Source organism: Genypterus blacodes, unplaced genomic scaffold (assembly GCF_046128005.1).
Source record: "Genypterus blacodes isolate CSIRO-AG114 ecotype Tasmania unplaced genomic scaffold, CSIRO-AGI_Gbla_v1 ptg000030l_1, whole genome shotgun sequence".
NCBI classification, from domain to species: domain Eukaryota; kingdom Metazoa; phylum Chordata; class Actinopteri; order Ophidiiformes; family Ophidiidae; genus Genypterus; species Genypterus blacodes.
Genome location: NW_027466843.1, coordinates 2,125,399 through 2,147,567, shown reverse-complemented (window position 1 = coordinate 2,147,567; position 22,169 = coordinate 2,125,399). Strand labels below are relative to the sequence as shown.

Genomic DNA, 22,169 nt, shown 5'->3' with positions numbered 1-22,169 from the left:
TGAACACAACACCGGGATGCTGGGTTGTAATGTCTTTAATGTCCGTTAACACACTACACGTAAGATTAGAAAAATTAAACAATCAAGCATTCTCGCACTCCCACGGTAAGATGCACAAAAATAGAGACAGGTCATTTGCTGTATTTACTGTGAATATAAAGTTTACATTTATGCTGATTGCCCATACATGATTGAACAGATTATACATCACAAAGGTGCCCTAATTCGGATGAATACATTCAAAGCAGCTGATGAGGAAAAGTAAAACAGGAGTAATAATGACAATACACTGATTCTCCCAGTTGTAAATGTAGAGGAGGTAAAAGGAGTGTAAGCTTTCAGAAAAAGGAGGGAAAAGACCCAAACAAAGTAAAAAAGAAAAAAGTGTGTGTGTCTCCCACCAGCAGGCCCGGCTATAACAATCTGCCCCACTGCCCCGGCCCTGACCGTTCAATTGGCACACTGAATGCTGATGAGCCTGTTGTCATGGCAATACGGCAACCTCGGAGGCCGTGAGGTTTACTAAAAGAAGGGGAGGGAGGCAGTGGCGGGAGTGTGTGTGTATTCGGCGTGACATGGGGTCGGAGCTGCTCCCCTTGATGAGCATCTTGGAGCGGAACACATGCGGAGTCCCTGCGTTCAAACACGGAGGATCACAACTGCTATGTCTGCTAAGAACTGGTTTCACGTTTCATCTGAAATCCCTGACTCCACGTTGAGAAAGAAGTTTAGAGGTTGTGTAAACAGACATTCTTGCTACTTGAGTCACTGGCCTGTCTGATTTCTCAACTGTTTGGCAGATTAGAAATGGGAAAAAGGGGAAAAAGGGGGAAAAGGGAAGATGGCCCACAGTCTTTACCCCAAAATTATATTATTTTTGTGAATTTCCTTAGCATTGCTCAGGCGGAATCCTCATCTTTAAAAAGTTACACTGAAGCTTTTCCGCACTCTGTCACCTTGATTTGGTTTGCGGCGCAGTGTGTGTGTGTGTGTGTGTGTGTGTGTGTGTGTGTGTGTGTGTGTGTGTGTGTGTGTGTGTGTGTGTGTGTGTGTGTGTGTGTGTGTGTGTGTGTGTGTGGTAGAAAGGGATGACAAGGCTGCATTCCACACTGTGAAATCCTCCATAGACAGAAATAGAAATGAGCAATTATCCAAGCATCCTGACACATAGTGGTCTCTCCTCCTCTGGGCGCAGTGTTCAGCAGGCCCGCCGCCACCGCCGCCGTACCACAATGGGGAGACTTCATCGGGACAGAAACCCGCCGCACGACACAATCTCTACGGGAAAGAAGCGACGCGGGGCAGCTGAACGTTTCCTGACCGACAACACTATGGACTTCATGTTGTTGTTCATGAAGAGCAACCTATTAGTTATAAATCAGTGTTGGGTTCGACAAAAGCAAAGGAGAAGAACTCAACAAAGAGGGGAGTAGCTGATGATGATGCTGATGATGAAGGAGCTCGAGCTAAGCTTCTGCCACATTCACGGCGTCGTGTTAACACCCCTCTCTCCCCAGCCCCTCAGGCCTCTCTGCGTCTGATCCAATCGTCGCCTCGGTGACACAAACACTAATCCCTCATTATGGGATGGAGGCTGCGAGACCCCGGAGCTCCGTTTTTTTGTTGTTGTTGCGTTTTTTTTTTGCGCATATCACACAACTCCAAACAGAGCAGATTACTGTAATCTGGAAACACGGGAGCAGACAGATTAGATTACGATCATGAACACAACGCAAAATATGAGATGGGGGTTTGAGAACACCTTTAGTATACAGGTTGCACACTTCTCTCACACTTCACAAGCGCCCCACAAATAGTTTTGATTCATTTTTACCGAGCGACTCAATCTAACATGGCGTTTGGAAAGAGGTCAATCATCCAGATCTCAAACAATAGAAGACAAAGATAAGGGGAAAGTCTGTACAGGAGCCGTCTGGAGGCAGTGTTCTGTAGTGTCTGTCTTGTTACTAAGTGCAAATAAGTCTGCCTCTCTCCCGCTCCGCTCTTCGTCCCTGTACTTTCTGGCTCCCTTTTGTAGTTACAGAGTTGCAGATTTGCCTGACACGACCTATGACCTCCTTTAGAAGAATGATCAGGTCTGTTGTCCCGCACTTTGCCATAGACATGAGCAGCATAGAGTCACGGAAAGTGCTTAGAGTTGGTTGCGTAGTGCGTCTGTGTGTGTGTGTGTGTGTCTGTGTAAGAGAGAGAGAGAGAGATCGAGAGAGAGAGAGAAAGAGAGAGAGATATGACATAACAGTACTGTAGCCAGTTTCCCGCTCCCGTTTTCTTTCCCCGCTCATCCAGTGCGTTTCCTTTTCAGCGATTCCAGCTGAAACAGGGGGAGGAAACATACTGAACATGTATCGACACACACACGCACGCACACACACACACACACACACACACACACACACACACACACACACACACACACACACACACACACACACACACACACACACACACACACACACACACACACACACACACACACACACACACACACACACACACACACACACACACACACACACACACACACACACACACACACACACACACACACACGAGCAGAAGGCACAAAATGATGATGACAACATTTACCTCATTCTCTACCATCTTCAATCTGCCCAGAGCATCCTTGGCAGCATCCTGGACAAAGGACAGGGAGCGTTATACAGTACAATGACACACACACACACACACACAAGTGAGCAGTAACAATCACAGTCATTCTGACCGCACACTCACTCTGTTCCCTTGGCTGGAGTATTTCTTCACAGATTCGGCGAGGCCTTGGGTGAAGCGCCGTAACACGTTTTCATACTCTGCGCGCACACACACACACACACACACACAGTGAAGGGAAGTTTAAATCACATGTATGAGAAATGAACTTCCAACTGGATCATGTCAACTTTTAATGTATTGACAGTACACATTAATGCGTGAAGGTGTGTGTGTGTGTGTGTGTGTGTGTGATACCTGTCAGCAGAGCAGGAGAGGCTCGCTCTAGCTGTGTTTTCTGCCAGTGCAGCCTGTGTGCGACCTCTTTGTGTTGATGGAAGAGGTCAGACGGGGGATCCCGACGGTTCTTTCGGTATTCTGCCATCTAAAGGGAAGAGCACAGCGACTGACAAGACCTTCAGGCCGACACACACATGTGGATGGACTTGGCGCACACACACACATCTACCTTTCTCTCCAGCCTCTCCTTGTCGTAGTTCAGTAGGCTGAAGCTGTGGAGTTTATACTGAGGAGGAGAAGTGTTGGCGTTACCGCTCCTGCTGTTTCCTTCATGTCTGGGTTTCGACCGAGGAGATGGAGTCTAATTCAGACAAACACATCATTTAGTGCTGGAGTTCTTACCTGATCCACAACCCAAAGCACAGTGGACCAGGTTGTGACCGGGTCTACAAAACCCTAACCTGCTCCCTGCTCAATCCTATTCACCGGCAATTCGTCACGTTACTGCAATGGCCGCCTCTGAAAACAAATCAGCCTTCATGGCGCCTAATATGTTTCAAATCACACTCAATGGTTCCTATTCGTCTAGGTGACTCAGGTCAAAACTGGTGGAGCAGGTTTACTGTGCTGCTGTTGAGGAGAAACCTGAGATGAACTTCAGTAATATTCTCTTGCAACACTTTGACTCTGCTAAAGTACAAACTGAAGTGACAAACTGGGTTCCAGTCCCTAATAAGCATGAAATTAAAGTGTTTCTCTCTCTCTTTCTCTCACTCCGACACATTTCTTTCTTTACATATGTTTGCAATTTTGCAGGCTTTATTACTTTTGCTTATTTTGAACGGCAAACAAATAATTGAAATGATCCATGACTGCAATGCTTCTGCTCCATTCTAACATTCATTCATCTTCTATCTGAAATGATTTGAGGGTGATGATAAGAGTCAAACAGAGCGCTGCATCTCTGCTAAAGGTTCTATACACATCAAATAATCGTTTTGCATTTAAATGGACTTGTCACCAGCGGAATGTTTTCAGAAAAGCTCAAAAATCGACACGGGAGCATCGGAGGCCAGCCTGAAGAAGCGAACCCTGAGAGTTTCCATGCCCTCCTTTTGTTTCTCCCCCCCCCCGCTCACCCGTTGCTTTTGTCTGTCCGGAGGAGAGAGGGAGGAGACGGGGTCGAGAACCAGCCACTTCTCTGTCACCGACTGCAGATCTGCTCCCAACAGGGGCTCTCTGATCTTCACCCTCACATCCAACTTTCCTCCTGTGGATTTACGTCCATCCATAACCTTGGAAACACACGCGGCCAGTCAGTCGCATGGGGTGCGTCTATCCGCATATACACACACACCTTTGTGTTTGAATTTCCAACACTCACCTCTATAATCTCTCTGACCTCACAGTGGTTGTCCAGAGCCTCCAGTTTCAGCTGAGCCGTGCCCACTACCTTGTCGGTCTTAAACAGACCCCTGTAAACACACGGCCGGATGAACACACAAAAAGGTGATGACCACACATCACATCCAGCGTCACAGACATACAGCTGCCGACGCAGACGCCTCCGCAAAGATGTAATTATATTTACCCCTTGTGGACGATCTCAAATTTGATGCCTTTGGAATGGGCCACACGTTGGAAGCCTCGGTGGCCGCGGTTAATGTTAAGTTTGAACTGCTCCTTAAACTCTGGACTGCTTGTGTTCTTCACTGTGTTGGTTTTGTCCCTCTGGGCCTCCTCCTACACACATTTACACACACAAAAGCTCTAGATATTAAACAGAGTGAAGCATGCATAGTAACAGGTACACATCTACTCACTGAGGGGTGAATATTCTTACCACACTGGGGAAAGGAAACTCAAACTTCACACTGGCATCCAGATCATTAGGCGTGACACCTGAGGACAGACAGAGGTGTAGGAGTCGCTGGTACGCGGTTGAATTTGACAGTGGACACCAGAATGCCCGGCTATTTTAAAGACCCGCACCCACCCACCTACCTGGTGGTGCTGGTAGGTTAATACCCCTGATGATGTACACAATCATCTCACTAAGTGTCAGGTTGTGGTTTATCCTACAAAACAAAAAACAGAAGTTGTGATCATTCACAGACAGACAGTCACTAAGAGACCAGCGAGCCCGAGTGTAGAATGAGTTACTGCCAGTTAGTTTGGCATAATAGTGGGCCAGAGCCAGAGAGTGAGTCACAGTGAATCACAGGCGCTCTCTGACTCATCTAACACTTTAATCATAGAGAACAATCCTCCTTTATCTAAATAAAACACACAGATATAAATGATGAGGTAATGATGGCTGAGTTACTGGATCCTTAAACTTCTAAAATATACATGACGTTCACTACAATCGCGATGAAACAGATATTTAGATAATCTGATCCATGCAATGTTTTAAAGCATAACAACACAACATTTAAATATGCAACTTTAAACACATGACGCCACATCTCTGCTGACTTCACACTGTTGAAGGTTCTCTCCTCCGTGCGGCACTTGGGGACCGGCTGGCCTTTGGCGTGGGCATTCTTCAGGATCTCTATGTTCTTCATGCATTCCTCTGTCAGCTTTTCAAACCTGCGAGAAGAAAGAGTTAATGGTGGGTCATTCCTGCGTCGGGTGTGCCTCAGAGCTCCGTGTGCCTTATCGTCACATAAAAATGCCTGGGCTCTCTCTCTCTCTCAGTGCATCAGTTCCATATCCCATTAAACAGGGCACAAAAGAAAAATGTCTCAGGGTGTAACCATAACAACAACTGGCTGTAAAGAGTGAAAGACGCGGGAGAGATGCACTGCGTGGGAATATGCGAGTAAAAGTTGTGAAGAAAAACGTGCAAATTATGCAGAGTAAAACTGAAGTTACACTGCATGGATTACAGTGACGGGCTGCTCTGTGGACACAGTGAAGCCGGCTTGGTGACATATGCAGCAGTTATACAGCCACTAATGCTCCACAGTGAACCTATGGTGCTGCAGTGATCCGTCAACTAATGAAGGGTCGTGACAAAATGTTATTATCCTTCAAACGGGCCAACAATCCTTTTCATAGTCATGCTGGGTAATTGAACAGTTTAGTGTTGACTGCAGGTGGATCCTTTGACGTACTGGTGTTGTGTTGGTGTTGGTAAGAATCTAGATGCATTCGTTATAAATGTAAATCCACAAACTTGAGAAATGTTCTTACTTCAGGGCCTCAGCCACGTTGCCCAATTGTGTAAACTGCTGACAGTAGCCCAGGGATTTCTGTAGATGGAGACACAAAGGAAAACAATGTGTATAGGAGGGAAAGGGAAATATATTTGGTCTAATTAACTGGCCAGTATAACCTCAGCAGCTTAACCAGACGTTCATTATAAAACGTAGAAAGATGGAAAGGAGAGGGGTCTTAACCTCGTGCTGCTTTCTCAAAAGCTCCATGAGGCCGTGATACTGCTCACTGGAGCGAGGGGAGACGGGAGAGGTACGGGAGCGAGACAGGGAGTATTCCTCCTCCCTCTGCGGGGGGGTGGGAATCTGCAAGGAAGGAGACGGAGAGAAAGGTGTTAGGGAACAAAATAGACCAGTATGCAGAGGAAACTCAGGAAAACATTGACTAAAAATACTAGATGGCATTCAGACAGCACAGCTCTGCCAGTGCTGCACACATCTCCACCACACACACGACAACTGGTATAAACACCAACGGATCTCCTGCTATCTGTGGACAGAACCATGATGGGAATCTGTTCCTAACCGAGATCTTCTTCTGAGAGACAAACTAGAGACGCACACGGTTTCACATTCTCACTTTGTCTGGGGGCAGAAGTCATGGAAACGTGAGACAGAGTGACAGAGACACACAAATAGAAATGGGATCAAGGTTTAGGGGAAGAACAATGCAAACTAGAGTTGGGTAAATCAAATAAAACTGGGTGCAAACACACACACACACACACACACACGTCACATATAAGTATGAACACACAGAAGCTGAGCACAGAGGTGTTTTGATTTAACCCTATGTTTCCTTTCATCTATTTCTGTCACATTTCATGTTAAACCACCCCCAGCTCCTGTGACAACACATCTAACACCTCACACACATTCCTATAATCTTCATGTTGCTACATCACCTTGGAGATATCAACAGGTAGCCCAGCCTTGGCAGCTGTGATCATGGGATCGATACCCTTGGAGTGTCTGAGGTGCTGAGCTGCTCCACTCATGTCCTACACACGCACACGCACACGCACACGCACACGCACACGCACACGCACACGCACACACACACACACACACACACACACACACACACACACACACACACACACACACACACACAATGTGTCAATCCAACTGCAGCAGCAAATATTCAACCCTTCAGCATAACAATAGACAGGTGGCGTAGATGGCAGCAGAAGCAATTGTCAAAAATGTTTACCTTCATCTGCTTGGAGTGCAGTGCTGCACGCAAAAAAGCCTGTCGCCTTAGCAAGAGGAAATCCACTTGCTGCTGGGCTGCAGAGATAATTAAGAGAGCTAGAGGTGAAACTTTGCCTCATGTAACACTCAAAACACTTTGGATGACACACACACACACACATAAAAGGAGATGCACTGTATATACGAGCACACACACAAACACACCCGTTCTGTACACACCTTTAGGTCCCAGTTTCAGGGCTGAGGAGCCTCCAGGGACCTGAGCAGGTTTAGCTCTCTGTGTCTGTGGACGCACGGCAGGCTGCAGAAAGAGAAGGTATAAGGTTTGAATCAGACACACTCAACCAACTAAGCAGCAGGTTTCACAGCATTATTGTGTTATCACTGCTTAATACGACTGTGTTACAATTACAATTACACTGCTGCACCTAAAGTATACTTAATGTAGCACTGCTGTTTCTGCAGTTCACTCCTGAAGTCATCCTTATAGTGATTGAAGATGGGTCAACCCACACAATTCTGTATCATATAATTCTCACTCTGAAGTAAAGTTGGCTACATATTACAAACGTGAGCCTTTGCCAGTATAGTTTTGGTTTCTGGTTCTTTGACCTTAGCAACCTCTCCTGGACCATCCTCGTCTCCCTCATCTGCATCGGCATCCTGATTAGCTATTTTCATAGCCGTTTCCAAGACGCCCAAGAAGTTCTGCTGACCTCCCTCTGAGCCCTGAAGTGGCGGGCAGCCTAGGAAAGCCACACACAGAAGACAAGGATAAGGATTTGTTTTTAAGAAACATAGTCCTGACACACATCATGGACTCGGAAGGTTACCTGGTGGCACAGGCAGATCCGACAAGTTGACAGTTCGTCCAGCTTTGTGAGCTTTGATGGAATCCTGGTATTGCTATAAATCATGAAGATGATTGATTCGCTGTTAGTAGTAATTAAAGGGAAATTCCATTCATTTATTCATAAAGTTAAAGTGCATTCTCAAAAGAATTTAAATGAATATGTTGGAAGGATGCAAAAAAACTTTGGCTTTGAAAACACTCATTAGAGAAGTATTTTGAAAGTACACACTGTGTACCTTAACAATGCGCTGGTGCATGCGGGCCTTACGGTCGTCTCCTTTGCTCTTAGCACCCTCTGCTGCTGACTTGTATATGTCCATCCTCTGCTGAAGGGCTTCCGCTACACTGCTGGGGGCAGGTAGGTCTTTCAACACACACACACACACACACACACACACACACACACACACACACACACACACACACACACACACACACACACACACACACACACACACACACACACACACACACACACACACACACACACACACACACAGAAACACAAAGAAAGCCAGACGCTCTTTTACTTCAAATTCAACGTACATATCGCTTCCTTTCAAAGAGAACCGATCAAAGCTGCTGATAACGGGAAACTTACCAGCAGTTGCCACCTGGGTCGGTGCAGGAGCAGCAGGAGCAGCAGGAACAGCTAGCTTCACAGAGGACTGGAGAGGAGGACCGGAATGCTCTACTGCTACATCTGCTGCAGGTCCAACAACAGTAGATGGAAACAGAGCATCATCAACCAATCACAAAAGAGACGAGAGCCTGAACATCATTTGTGACTTTCCCATTTCAGAAAGTTACGCTCACTGCCAGAGGCTACACACAGAGGTCATGGAGCAAAACTTCAATACTTCCTAGTATTCCCTAATATGTGGAGTTGGTAGTATTCCTATAATGATTTTCCACTGACCAGGATGTGGTGGCAGCAAGCTCAGGTCCACCGGCTCATCTCTGTCCAGTGCCTCCACCACTGCGTCCATCTTCTGCAACCAGAGAGGTGGAATCTATCAGCTTCAGCTTTCTCTCACAACTTCTATACACAGCTGGAATTCAACACCCTCACATACTGTATTTATTCAAATGGTTCATGTGATATCAGTCTGCTTACCTTCGCAATGTGGTAATGCTGTTTGGCCAGCTCAACATCTCCACTCTGTTTGGCATGTATGGCAGCCAATTTATACTCCCTCTGTCTGGACAGCACCGCCTGTTTCAGCTCTGGGAAGCATGTGTGTGTGCGTGTGAGGGAATGAGAGCGAGGGGAAGAGTTCAAAAACAATATGTGCTTATTTCATTTGAGGCACAGGAGGAGCACAGTGACATTTATCAGCAACAGGTATGAGAGGTATGCTGAATACACAACATGTACAGTGGATACCTGAGTGTTGTGCGTCAGGCTGGCTGGGGGTGAGGGGAGAGATGGCGGGTGTTTCAGGAGTGATGGCTGCAGCAGACTTCTGTGGCGGGGCCAGATGATGTGGTTTAGCATTAAGAACTGTCGGTGGAGCCTCCCTCTGAGGTTTCTGGTTAGTGGGAGGCGGAGGTGTCGGCGTGGGATCCGGCGGTTCTTGTTCATTGGTTGATTCGGGCTGAGCAGGAGTGTTGGGCTTTCCTCCTGAAGCAACAGGAGGAGGAATTTCACCCTCATTGATTGGTTTTCCTTTCCTGGCAGATGTCAACATGGACTCCAAAGTCTGCAGGGAGGAAGAAGAGACATGAACACATGATAAATGCATATGGAAGAGACAAACTCAACCCTTACTCAACCATAGGGATCGCCCCACGCTGAAGGTTTCACCTTTAATCCACGGTCATATCGCCGAACTTTGCTCGACTCCCCTGTGGCCTTAGCGTTAGAGATGGCAGTCTTATACATGTCAATACGCTCCAATACAAGGGCCTCCAACCCGGTTGCACCACTGGGGGCAGCAGAGGTTGACTGGGGTGCGGTGTTGGATTTGGGGGCGGATAAGGTGATGACAGGGGAGGCAGGAGTGGGAGCGTTTTCCTCATCATCCTCCAAAACCTCATTCAGCTCTGCCTATGTATACAAATACACACATGTGTACATTTAAACAGGAATGATGAGATTTGAAGCAGCTGCAAACCTAGCACCATTATATAGAATCAAACAGATAGAAGTGGGTCGTCTTGTACCAGTAGATCTTCATCGTCATCCAAATCTTCATCCATCATTTCGTCATCGTCCAGGTCTTTCATACAAAGAGCTGCCATTTGCTCTATTTCAGCCATGGCAACGGGAGCTAAACGTTGACAAATACATCACAAGAAGCGCTACATCATATATAGGAGATTGACATGTAACCAATAAAAATATGTGACGCTGGCCGGACAGATGGCAGAAAAGCGCTTTATAATGCAGTTAATAATCAAATAAGAAGAGAAACAAATGGACGCCTCACCCTTGCCTTCACCTCTCTTCCCTGGTGACCTTCCTCCTCCTCCTCCCCCTCCTCCCATCAAAGTCAGAAGCTCAGCCTCCAGCTCTTCATCATTTCCACAATCACCCATGCCTCCATCCGGGGATATGTCAAGGAGCAGCCCCATCTGTGTGACAGACAGGCAGGGATGCAGTCAGACAGGTATTCAGACAGTCAGGCTAACAGCCAGGCAAAGGCAGAGACAGAATACTGCTGAATCATACTTGTTATTGCTGGAGTAATTGGTAGCACATGTGTTACCTGCTTGGCTCTTGCTGCCCCTTGGCCTCGGGGAGGGGGGTTCCGACTGCGACTCATGGGCGGGCACCTAACAATTAAGAGTTTTAATAAATGTAGTCACTAACTTCTGTTACTGGTCCTGTAAACAGCCTCTTTGCAGCTTTTGTGGGCATTTTGAGGCAGATAATGCCTGTATGCTGTCGTAGAATTAGCTTAAACGCTCACGTTTGCTAAAAGCTAAGACAAAACACCATACAGCATAACATAAACAATGTGCAGGTACGCTAACTTAGCCATTTAGCTTTGTCAGAGTTTTCACGCACCTTGATGTGTTACAATCACTCGGCTCGGCTGTTCAAGTCGGACACCGGTCGTAAAAAACGCGACAAAAATAAATAAAGACAGAAAGAGTAAACACGGGTTGAATGTAGCTACGGCGCGAGCTGTCAAAACATGAAAGGCAATCTGGAATTTACTTCCTGCATTGGCGTCACCACTAGCGACGCACGTTCCGCTTTACGACTGGCCAAACACGCCCACAGCTAACGTAAAAGCCCTGACGTTACATTACCGTCCATGACGTGAGAAAAGTCCAGGTGTGCAGTTATTAGATTTATAATGACTATTGTCGGTTAAATATAATCATTTTAATTATTATTAATTAAGGAAATTTGTTATCTGAACTTAAGCAATCGTATTCAAATCTAAAGTGGTGTCACTGACTCAACTTAGCTGCCTTAGCTAGCTGCCATTGTTCGTGTATGAAGAAAAGCCTCTCGTGTATGTAACCATCTCGTTACTGCACACAGTCATGTTAGTGACTGTAATGAATCTCCCTCACATTATCTGCTCTGCTGTCTTTAAACGTCTTTATTTTTAGGAGAGAGAGATGTCCAAAGGAAGAAGCAAGATCAACAACTGTGGTAAAACAGATGCTAATTTGTGGCTTTGTTTTGCAGGGTTTTGAAGTAGTTTTTGTTACAATTTATTGAGAAATATTTAAATTTAGAAGTCATTTAACAAACAAGTTTAGACTAAATGTGCCTGTTGTAATATAATGACAATAAAAACCTGAGAGCATTCCGTCAAAATATCACATTTCTGAGGGGCAGGTGTACAAGTGCATGAAGGCAACAAATACCATCTACCTTGACCTTCTCATAGTAACTTGAATGATATCAGTAATTTCCCTCTGGATAATAAACTTTTATCTCATCTTATCTCTCTCGTTATGAGTTCAGGAGATGGTAATGAAAATCAATTATTTATTGAAGATCCATTAAAATGGTTTGAAACAAACAGACAAACCAATCCACCGGCAGACGTGTGGTTGAAAACATAACTGTCTGTGCAGATTTAATACTGAAAGTCATTCCTCATTCCTCATTTCCTCCATTGGTTTGATTTGATCCTCGATGTTTTCAGACGCTGTAGCTCCGCCTCAGCCTCGACTACTCAGGTCCAGAAAGAGAGCGGGGCAGACGGATCAATCTGCCCTCCCTGATCATGTTGAGATCACACTCCCTTCACAGGTAATTTACAATCGTCTAATTGTCTAATTAAAGAAACATCATCAGCGGGTTTTTTGACATTGTGCACTCATTTGATTCCAGGACAATGAGGGAAGTTTCAAATCAGTTCCTACCAAACAGCCAGAGTCTCTACAGCCCCCTGTGCAGATGGCAGTCCCTGATACCAACCAGGATGGAACAGATGAGGAGGAAATACAGGGATGTAGCAGTTCAGTGCCACAAACCTCAAAGGAAGAGGGGGATGGATCCTGCACAACTGGTTTGGAGGGACAGCAGGGCGCAATGGAGATGAACACAAACCAAGGAAGTGAACCAGAAGAAGCTGACAACGGGTGCAACGGTGATGACGTGGCAGTGTCTGCACCGAAGAAGAAGCGGCGGATGGGTATGTGTGCGATGACAGGGAAGGAACGGAGTCACATTTTACAAAATGGGCAAAATGGAGCAGAGAGAGTTGAGAGGCAGATTAGAAAGGATCCATCCGACCCAGTGGCTGAGGAGGAGACCGTGTCCTCAGTACCATCAGCACCTGTGTACATCCAAGCAGCCACCATCCCAGAGCAGAGCCACACAGAGACCACACCTCATTCTGAACTTTGCGGAGGATATGACGTCAGGAACAACAAATTAAAGTAACCAAACATTGATTCACATTGTCCTCCATTTTTGCTTTCGTAGCATGACAACAACAACCAGTGAAAGAAGGAAAACTATCAGATCATGGTTTATGTTTTAACTGCAATTCTAAAATTAAAACTTGTTTAATGTTCTCATGTGACAGATTACAAAATGACAAATAGATAAGTGAAGAAAATGTTCACTCTTTTCTACTTGATCACAGGAGCTGCAGTATATGTGACTTGTTAATTCCTGGATGAAATTATTTTTAACACACAGGGCAGAAACCAAGACCTGCATCTCTCCGGCTGCCTCAGGTGGGATCAATACTGTCCGTGATTCAAGAAACTCAGACGGACAAAGCTCTCAGGCCACACAAGGTTTAGTACCTGCTGCAGGACTAACTGAGGATCCAAATCCACCTGCAGAGAGAGAGGAGCGTTTAGGCAGTCAGGAGCAAAAGGAACCCAAACAAAGCACCACTGAGACCATCATGGAAACAAATGAAAGAGGAATGATAGATGAGGAAGATGGGTCTGTGGGAGTAAACCATGATCCCGATCCTGCCGTCCCTTCTTCGATTAACCCGTCTCAGAATGAGGGGAGGGAGGAGCAGAACCATGATGGCTGCCTGGTCACCTCTCTGCAGGTGGATAGTGCGGCCAGATCAAGGAACAGCAAGATGGAGAGCAAGGGAGGCGATGCTGAAGATGTTGATGGAAATGAAGAGGCGGCAACTAATCCATCTACTACCGCCTGCATGAATGGGAGCAACTGTAACACCACAGGGACACCCAATGGCTCAAAGGGGAAAGACACCGTCAGTACCAACAGTTTTCCCTCATATCGGCTTTAGTTTGTAGTATTAAAGGTCCAATCTTTTTATATTTGTGTCCCACAGCATGGTCCCACTTGTCCACCCCCCTTGAGTGCTGGACCGTGTCACCCAGGGGACGTCCTTGACTCATTTGGATCCCAGTGTTTGGACTACGTGTCAGACTCTCAACTGAACAGCGTCATGTTTCTGTAAGGAAGGAAGGAAGGCAGCGGCACGGTCGGAACTTAGAGTGTACCTAAAGTAGATTTTCATAGATGTTTAGATCAGCGCTTTAGTGTCAACAAGTGTGCGGCTTAGGACTTGAGACGCGAGGAAGGTCTCTAAATGACTTAAGAGGAACTATGAGAGAGAAGCTGTGAGATGGTTTGACTCATCAGATATTGTAAACAATGATAAAGAAACGTAAATGTGTGTCATTAATGATTCAGTCAGACTAGAAGAGAAGAGGGAGAGTTCACATTTCATTTAGACTCACTCAGTTAAAGACTTTGAAAAGGAAATGTACCGGTAATGTACCAATATAGTTTAAAAGACATCCCAAAGTTGAACGTACTCATGAACATGAACATACTTGTATTGAGTTTTCTCTCTTATCCACCCAGTGATGAAGAGGTGGTAGAGAACCATGGGTGTCTTGGTTCCACAGAGTGCGATGAAGATGCCACACACCTGATCTGTGGACTCATCAGGGAACTCTCTTCTGTTAAGTTAGTATCTCATATCTTTCTCTTTTATTCTCCATATCTTCAAGAAGAATCAATCAGTTCCATTTGTTCTTCATCTCTCCACTTGCCCCTTTCTGTTCTTCACAACCCCCCCCCCCCTGAGTAACCTCCTTATTGCCCAGTGTTGAACTTTTGACTCCTAATGTCATTGGTCAGTTGGTCTCTTCACACCCACTGCTGTGTGATTCAGCTCTAGAGCTGTAGACTGCTTGGCACCTCCTACTAAACCACTCTACATCAACCTGAAAGGAGGGGCAATGTTTGAGAAACTGGGGGAAAAACTAATTTACACCTTGGAAATTACAATCAAACAGCTGCCAAAGCTGTACAGCTCAGTGTCATACTCTCATTTTAAACTGCTTTGAGGAATGTCATCAGAGATATTGCTTTGCGGTGAATGTGGGGTACAGGCTGGAGTTCTCACCAGAGGTTCTCAGTTCCGTCACACTTTTTCAAATAGGAGATGATTTGTTTGACGAGTTGTCTGGAACATTGCAATAATCCCGATCCTTGTGGGCCACGCCACGGCATGTTTTAGCCAATCAAACTATGGAGGCACCAACTCTGTATCAATTGAACGCACCTGATGTAGGTCGGCAGGTGTTGGGGGGAGCAGATGAAGTGTTCACTTCAGTGCTGCGGCTCTTCAGGTCCTCACAGTATGTATTCAAAGTCCAGGCAGAATAAAAAGCCAACTGTTAAACTGATAAATCTCCTTCAGCAGCAATAACCTCCACCAGAATGTTTCCTGTAACTTCTCTGAATTTGACCACTTCTCCCCACATAACTGCTTCAGTTCATCCTTATTTATGGAGTTTCTTGACCCAATTTAGTTGATTATCTTTGTTCAACCACTTCCTGTTAAGCTTTAGGTGACACACTGCAACCGTGACAATTTCTTGTGTATCTTGTGCAAATCATACGACTGTGAAAGCGATGTGCGTAGGCGACACAGAAGTAAGCTAAATACACGCTGCCCTTGAATTCATGTGAGGCTAATATGTATGAGACCAAAGTGTATTGTCACAGTGAGACAAAGTGATGCACTGGGCTGAATTCCTGATCTAAAAGGACCTCAAACTAAAATTTAAGTTCAGTTTAAAGGGTTGGATTATAAATGTGTCATACATGGAACAGGCTTAATTTCTCAATGTACATTTTTACAAACTCATTTGTTCTCTTTGTTCCAGTCGAACTGTGATGGTCACCTATCGACAGCTGGAGAATGTGCGCCGAAGCAGCAAGGGTACAAAAGGGCTGCACACACAGAGGATTTGATCCAGGTCCCTCTAAAATGTTAGTGTTACTCCCAATGGTTCATGGGCAGTGAGAGCACCTTATTATGACACATACATGTTTGTTTTTCTTACTAATAATCTTATTCTCAATAGTCTCATTCTTTTGTATTTCTGACAGTTGGAATGCTCCATTTATAGTTTTGTTGTTAATGTCTGTAATAAAAGTGTGATGTTTGAATCTCATGACCCAGGGACGGACTGATTTATCCAGAGGAGCACCGTGACCTGCACGGCTGCAATGTCGATAAGAGACAATACCTTTAAGTTGGAAGAAAGGAAAACACAGATAGTCGATTAAAATATTATTTATCACTTCTGGTAAGCAATAGGATTTACAAAGATATTCTCACAACTATTTTTTTGACAAAGAAAGTGTCTCAAGTAATAAAGTCAGATGAGTGGCATTTTAGAAGTGCCACATGGTCAATGATTAAAATAAAAGAAGCTTCACTAACTAGGTATAAGAATACAAGAACAAGTCACTCATGGGTAATAAATAAAACTAAAATGCTGACATGGACACACTATGTTTACATATCCATAACCCTCATATAGCATTGCAATAATACCTCAATGCACGGACAGGAAAAGTGTAATCAGTGGCCACATTTAAAATATGTAACATTTTACATGCCTCCCCCTCAAAAACCCCATAAATACCAGCTGGTAAACACAACCAATCAGCGTTAGGGAAACTTACACAGCAAACGGGCCAAACATGCAAATAAAACTGGTTCAACACACACACAAAACAAAAACACAACACATGCAAATATCACAATCTTAGAAAATGAACCACTCCCCCTAAACCGCAGGACACTTGGGTTTGTCGCGGGTTCAGCGTGGGGACTTCGCGTACACCGAGCTGTACGCGAAGTCCACCTGGGGACAGAAGCGTTTGGTGTGAGCTCGGGCCCCCGTCGCGCCGCAAAGTGGGCACACGTACTGTCGCAGGAAGGGACACAGAACCTCTCCAGCCTGGTTCTTCAGTCGGTGGGAGCCGTACACCTGCTCAGACTCCCCGTTGTGCTTACAGAAGCTGCAGAACGGGCGCTCGGGTAGAGCCGAGCCCGACCCCGCTGGTGCTGATACTTTGGGGCGAGACGCCTTTTTGCGAACTTTCGGATGCCGGGAGTCCTTCGGTCTCTGTGAGGGCTTCGAGTCCAGAGAACACGGCGTCTCCAGGAGATCGCTGTCTGGGTGATCCCGAGCAGAAGAGCATGTGAGCGGAGAGTAACAACTGGGGGGATCTGGAGCCGAGCTGGCCCCGATGTTGTTGTCGCCACTTTGGAGAACCGCGTTAAAGCGGGGAGGTACGAACTCGACCCACAGATGTTGAGATTCCACCGGAGTGTGAGCAGGTGAGGCGTCTCGCCTCCGCATCTCTTTAATAGTATCAGACAGTCCCATGTAGTCTCTCCAAGGCTGGAAACTTTGATTGTCTGACTCCATGAAGCAGGGGAAATGGCGAACGAGTTCCCGCACCATGCCGCTGACCTTACGCGTCCATCACCAGTGTTTGAGCTGCGGGGCCCTGCCAGCGTGACGATCGAGGTAGGGACTTCGTAACAACGCTGAGCTGAAACACACCGCTGGAATTGGTGATTGGTAATTGCCTGCCAGCGGTGATTGCATTCACGCCCAAGTGTGTGAGGAACCAATCAAGAGCTGGTGCAGCAGTCGTTCACGTGTCACAACGGCCGCTTTCCTTTCATGTTACCCTGAGACCTGTAGCACAGTGCCAGCACTGGCGCCTGGAGCGCTCCTGGTGGAATGTCCGGTTACTGTTTCAAAACAATTAAAATCCATTGTTACATCTAAATTTCGTAAATATTAGTGTATTTGATTGAAATGATGATTTTGTGTTGAACAACCACACTCTTCACACTTTGGCCTCCACCTACAAGGTCATGATTTTGGTTGTTTTTTCTCAGTCAGTAGATGTCTCAACAAGTTAGTGACTGTTAGGCAAGTTGGACCCGAGCCAAGGAAGAATCCAGAACACTGTAGCACTGGTCGGCTTGATGGTGGCACTGTGCTGCAAGTCATAGCCATTAGCACCCAACTAGATTTTCTTTCAGTTGGATTTTGTTTTTCTTAAGCTCAGTTGCAAAATTGGATCACGTTCTAGTCACATGACACTGTTACATTCCATCATGAAGGAACAAAATTATAATTTGAGGACTCTGCCTTGGCAGAGGTATACACTGAGCGCCTTCTAGTTCTCCATTCAGACAAAACACAGGAAATAACTTCAGTACGAGATCTAATACAAGATTAAAACAGCTAGGAGTCATATGGAAACACTAAATAATCCATCATGGAGAAAGTTTTTTTATTGATAATCATAAAGAGAAACAGGGAACTAATTACTTAAAAAGTTAGATAAAATTCAAGACGAATATTTTCCAACACCACCCAGTTAGAGTTAAAAGGACCAGTCCAAGTGTGCAGCTTGGGACGTGTGCCCTCTGCCGTTTGCCCCACTGTGCCATGAGTCTGACTGATGGTCGCCCTCGCCCACTCTGAGGAGGAAGGACACGACAGAGTCAAAGTAAGCAGCAGTTATGGATGGAACATAAACTCAGGACAGTTTTACAAGAGGAATACACAATGTCATCCAATCACAAATGGGGTTTCAGACTGAGGTCATTAAGCGTTACCATGACGCTGCCCTCATTGCCCAATTACTTTAGCCTGACACACACAGGACTTCTGCTACCTGCTACCAATATGAGGACAATGAAGGCTGTGATTTTGTCTACTCAGAGGTAATACTTAACACTGAAACACAACATGAGTTCATGTTTTGGACTCTTCTTGCAGTCTTTGATGCATTATTTCAAGGTTTGCTTATGTCAGGAAAAAAACTTCAATTTGAGTCAGGGTACTGCCTTCTCCTTCAGCAGTCCCAGACAGTCTCCACTAACCTGCAGTTGTATGACAGATTGAGGGCAGAGTAGAGCTCAGGAGTGCTGGGGGTTTGAACCCAGACCTTTCCCTGATGTGAGCCCAAAACTGCAGCGGTCACCGACTCTGTGGGTGATGGTGTAATGGGAAGACAGCCCGATATGTTTGTGGGACCCAAACCCGAGAAACCTGAAGTACACACATTTAAATGTTCTAAACGTCAGCCTCCTACACTGTGTGAGTGATCAGAAAACAAAAATATACTCACTAAGAACTGTGCTCTCGCTCCTGTTGTTGCAATGTGCCACTTTAGCAGGAAGTGGTGACTCCCATAGATATTGCTGCTTCAGGAGGGAGGCCTTCTGTTGCACAAAGTCACGACGCTGTGCACACACACCAATTACAACTGATGTCTCCCCCATACTCATTTCCTTTGCATCCCTATTTTCAAACTCCTGGATGGATTTACAGTTGTTACGCAACTTTTTAAAACCAGCCATTGCCTCCTTTTCTCACCTCAAGGCTCAGGCGGATTGCAGCATCGGTGAAACACTGCCTCTCCCTCTCAAAGTTCCGCCTCTGATGATCAAGCTCTGCCCTGCGGAACCGAAGACGTTCCCATTCTTCCAAAAAGTAGCAATCGGCCAAGTCAGAAGGCACGGGTGAGGTAAGGCTATCCTACAGACAGAGAAAATACAAGTGCCCAAGTAGTTCACATGAACGTGTCAACACAAATAACAGAAGCATACCTGCAAAAGCTGCTGCTGGAGTTGGACAAGCTGTTGACTCTCTTTCAGTTCCGTCTCCAGCTGAGCTAAGAGCTTGTCATGATCAGTGCCAGCAGAAGCGAGGCCTACACACACACGCGCGCCGGAGTGAAGACATGTCCCTTAGTGTGAGTCAGTTTACAGGTCAGGACTTATTCAGGTGGATTCAAAAAAAAAAAAAAAAAAGGACTGGATCACATAGCAAGAGAAAAATTCATCAGCTTGGGCCTTTACCTTTAGACAGGACATTCCCCAGTCTTCTCTGCACATTCCTCCAACTCTGAACCACACCCCCTGTCACATGGTCACCAAGGGCCGACTCGGCTTGATGCAGCCTTTTGTTGTCTGTTTGGGCCTTTCCCTGGTCATCCACCGAGTCGAGCAGGCTCTTGAATAAAAGGTGATAAACATTTAGTGTGTACAATACCAGCTACCCTTGAGTTTCTATTGTATAGTCCTTTTTGAAATGGTCTTTGCTTCTCCTTTACCTGCTCCATGTTGACTCGGAGTGCATGAAGTACAGTGGTGAGGCTGTGTCGCAGCTTCATCGCCTCTCTGAGCTCTGCTTCTCTGCGCTCCAGCATCAGACGCAGCGTTGCCTCCTCTTGTCTGTCAGGTAGAGGTGGGACAAAGCAAACGAGGCTTAAGAAGTGTTGAACACATTGCAGGACAAAAACTAAGGAACATTCCCCCTGAAGTGAAAATTCTGGTATAAAAACAATCCCAACACAGCTTTCTTACCTTACATTAGACTTGAGTGATTTGACTGGCTGCTCACGCTTGCCTCGGCCTCCGGGAGGAAAGTTCAACACCTCTATGGCTACATTGACACGCGATGGGTCCGTACAGATGAAATGACATGTTAACAAAAGGTTCACATAACAGCAAATAGTTGTGCATGAATTAATTAACTTTAACAGTAACTCACAGGGGCCCTTGTCCCTGTGTCGGTCAGTGAGCTGCGATAGTCTTTCCTTTAGTCTGTTGCCGTGTTGTTCTCGACGCCTCAGCTCTGCCTCTTGCTGGTTGCACCGCACTTGCAGATGTCTGCACTGGCAGGAAGATGTGAAAGACGGGGAATAATGTGAAGTTTCCCCAAGAAGGTAATCAGGGGTGTAAATAGTCTTTTCTAGTTTCACTCAGGCGCTCCTACTTTATCCCGCTCACATCTCAGCATGTCCTGAAGCCGGGCCACGTGTTCATCCATCTCTGTTAGTTGCTCCTATATAGAAGAGAAGTTTAGTTTCCCCCACAAAACAACAATCACTTTTGTCCTCTTCTTGCATCCATCCGCTCACCCGAAGTGCATCTTCTTGTTCTCTGTGCTCTTCCCCATCATCCCACCAGGTGGCGCTATGGGAGAACTCACTCACAGGAGGCTTGGAGGGGCGATCCTTCGCATGGAGCAGACTGGAGTCTGCAAACGCTAGAGAGCAGAGAGAAAGGAGGACAATTAAAGATCAAAACGCATAAAGCAGAGGAGGGTTGTAAGTGCAGAAGAATGGCGGAGGATGAGACTCCGAAAGCCTGGATAGCTGTGAACCAGTATCCTTTGTTTGCAGCAATGCCCCTTTAAATTATGTATATTTCTGAAACCAGTATCACCTGAGTACTCGTGGTGTCTCCCTACTCTCCTCTGGCCAAACCTGGAGGCCATCTGAAGACAAGATTGGTGGATTGGTAACCTTGAAGATCTTTTAATCACATGCAAATACTACAAAACACGCAACACTTGAACATAATCTGATCTTCACCACAGTTTAAACAACACAGACATTCACTTCTAATGCACTTCAGGTGTTTGTTGCCTTACCTTCGCACTGCAGCTTCCTCACATACATGCGGCCGCTTTTATGTCCAGGTGACAGCACTCGAGCTAATTACTCCTGATGCATCCAGTTGGAAGATTGAGTTGAAAGTTGTGTCTACCAAACTTAATTGGGTGGGTAAGTTTGGTAATGGCAACTACTTTGTAAATGGGCTTTATTGAATCTGATCAGATCTCTGTGGCAGTCGCATTGAAGTCCCTGGTGCATTTGTCTGTTAACTTTGTTGTCTATTCCAGGCAGGGTAATACATATTGAGTGACAAGGTAGCTTTTTGCTTCACATCAAGGTGGTCCTGGGTTCTGATCAATAGGTGTGAGTAAGATGACCCATTTTCACATTATAGGCCTTATATCCAAATCTGATTTAATAGTCTGATCTAATCTTTTGTTTACCATGCATCTCTAGCCCACACAGGTAAGGTTTACGTCCCTATGAATTTTATGTAACTCAAACAGTGTGCCACTATTATACCTTGCACTAATGCATAAATCAAATCTGAGGGTGTGTGTGATGTAAATGGTGCTGCCATTCTGACTATGCTGTAGATTCAGTCCGAGTGCTGACAATCCCCACGTGGGTTGGTGTGCAACTGTTAACTGGTGTGCAACTATGCGTCTTACACTTTTAAGGGGGACAAAATCTGTTTACATTAAAAGTTCATAAATTTGTACAAGAAAGGGGTTTAAAAGTCAAGAGATCA

The 22,169-nt window shown here is 45.7% G+C and overlaps 4 protein-coding genes across 7 annotated transcripts; 1 reads left to right on the top strand and 3 right to left on the bottom strand.

The window, feature by feature from the left end:
• Positions 1-980: 980 nt before the first annotated feature.
• cc2d1a (coiled-coil and C2 domain containing 1A) lies at positions 981-11,443 on the bottom strand. Of its 2 annotated transcripts, none has more exons than XM_076145550.1 (28): positions 11,276-11,443; positions 10,974-11,040; positions 10,695-10,839; positions 10,429-10,535; positions 10,070-10,312; positions 9,650-9,965; positions 9,380-9,489; positions 9,182-9,254; positions 8,864-8,968; positions 8,499-8,626; positions 8,243-8,315; positions 8,022-8,155; positions 7,629-7,710; positions 7,408-7,484; positions 7,100-7,195; positions 6,378-6,500; positions 6,172-6,230; positions 5,449-5,565; positions 4,975-5,048; positions 4,814-4,872; positions 4,562-4,713; positions 4,355-4,445; positions 4,110-4,265; positions 3,200-3,331; positions 2,989-3,115; positions 2,755-2,831; positions 2,608-2,655; positions 981-2,332 (listed from the first exon to the last, which is right to left on the bottom strand). In XM_076145550.1, the coding sequence occupies exons 2-28, from the start codon at positions 11,028-11,030 to the stop codon at positions 2,300-2,302; spliced, it is 2,994 nt and encodes a 997-aa protein (XP_076001665.1). In that variant the 5' UTR covers positions 11,031-11,040; positions 11,276-11,443; the 3' UTR covers positions 981-2,299. The 2 variants fall into 2 exon arrangements, with proteins under 2 accessions (XP_076001665.1, XP_076001667.1); XM_076145552.1 differs by having other exon boundaries at positions 8,864-8,965.
• A 1,955-nt stretch (positions 11,444-13,398) lies between these two features.
• LOC142994738 (uncharacterized) lies at positions 13,399-16,090 on the top strand. Its single transcript, XM_076145570.1, has 4 exons — positions 13,399-13,922; positions 14,004-14,128; positions 14,543-14,647; positions 15,856-16,090. The coding sequence occupies exons 1-4, from the start codon at positions 13,596-13,598 to the stop codon at positions 15,941-15,943; spliced, it is 645 nt and encodes a 214-aa protein (XP_076001685.1). The 5' UTR covers positions 13,399-13,595; the 3' UTR covers positions 15,944-16,090.
• A 203-nt stretch (positions 16,091-16,293) lies between these two features.
• nanos3 (nanos homolog 3) lies at positions 16,294-17,540 on the bottom strand. The gene has a single exon (XM_076145569.1). It carries the CDS (start codon positions 17,449-17,451, stop codon positions 16,801-16,803), a length of 651 nt encoding a protein of 216 aa, XP_076001684.1. The 5' UTR covers positions 17,452-17,540; the 3' UTR covers positions 16,294-16,800.
• A 135-nt stretch (positions 17,541-17,675) lies between these two features.
• Positions 17,676-22,084, bottom strand: LOC142994728 (afadin- and alpha-actinin-binding protein). Of its 3 annotated transcripts, none has more exons than XR_012961429.1 (12): positions 21,246-22,084; positions 20,939-21,066; positions 20,794-20,862; positions 20,382-20,692; positions 20,129-20,249; positions 19,875-20,028; positions 19,623-19,726; positions 19,390-19,551; positions 19,142-19,256; positions 18,894-19,062; positions 17,868-18,488; positions 17,676-17,747 (listed from the first exon to the last, which is right to left on the bottom strand). XR_012961429.1 is itself a non-coding variant. In XM_076145557.1 (12 exons), exons 1-12 carry the CDS (start codon positions 21,295-21,297, stop codon positions 18,392-18,394), a joined length of 1,374 nt encoding a protein of 457 aa, XP_076001672.1. In that variant the 5' UTR covers positions 21,298-22,084; the 3' UTR covers positions 18,291-18,391. The 3 variants fall into 3 exon arrangements, 2 of the variants coding, with proteins under 2 accessions (XP_076001672.1, XP_076001671.1); XM_076145557.1 differs by lacking the exon at positions 17,676-17,747 and having other exon boundaries at positions 18,291-18,488; positions 20,382-20,460; positions 20,569-20,692; XM_076145556.1 differs by lacking the exon at positions 17,676-17,747 and having other exon boundaries at positions 18,291-18,488; positions 19,142-19,235.
• Positions 22,085-22,169: the final 85 nt, after the last annotated feature.

Excerpts from the sequence above, each read along its gene's own strand:
- nanos3 (XM_076145569.1), bottom strand. The coding sequence starts at position 17,451 with ATGGTGCGGGAACTCGTTCGCCATTTCCCCTGCTTCATGGAGTCAGAC.
- LOC142994738 (XM_076145570.1), top strand. The coding sequence starts at position 13,596 with ATGGAAACAAATGAAAGAGGAATGATAGATGAGGAAGATGGGTCTGTG. Across the intron at positions 13,923-14,003 it reads GCTCAAAGGGGAAAGACACC|CATGGTCCCACTTGTCCACC; the intron begins GTCAGTACCAAC and ends TGTGTCCCACAG. Across the intron at positions 14,129-14,542 it reads CTGAACAGCGTCATGTTTCT|TGATGAAGAGGTGGTAGAGA; the intron begins GTAAGGAAGGAA and ends TTATCCACCCAG.
- LOC142994728 (XM_076145556.1), bottom strand. The coding sequence starts at position 21,297 with ATGGCCTCCAGGTTTGGCCAGAGGAGAGTAGGGAGACACCACGAGTAC. Across the intron at positions 20,693-20,793 it reads TGAGATGTGAGCGGGATAAA|TGCAGACATCTGCAAGTGCG; the intron begins GTAGGAGCGCCT and ends TCTTCCTGCCAG. Across the intron at positions 19,552-19,622 it reads TCCAGCAGCAGCTTTTGCAG|GATAGCCTTACCTCACCCGT; the intron begins GTATGCTTCTGT and ends CTCTGTCTGTAG.
- cc2d1a (XM_076145550.1), bottom strand. The coding sequence starts at position 11,030 with ATGAGTCGCAGTCGGAACCCCCCTCCCCGAGGCCAAGGGGCAGCAAGA. Across the intron at positions 8,969-9,181 it reads CTTGCTGCCACCACATCCTG|CAGATGTAGCAGTAGAGCAT; the intron begins GTCAGTGGAAAA and ends TTGGACCTGCAG. Across the intron at positions 2,333-2,607 it reads TGAAGATGGTAGAGAATGAG|CTGGAATCGCTGAAAAGGAA; the intron begins GTAAATGTTGTC and ends CCCCTGTTTCAG.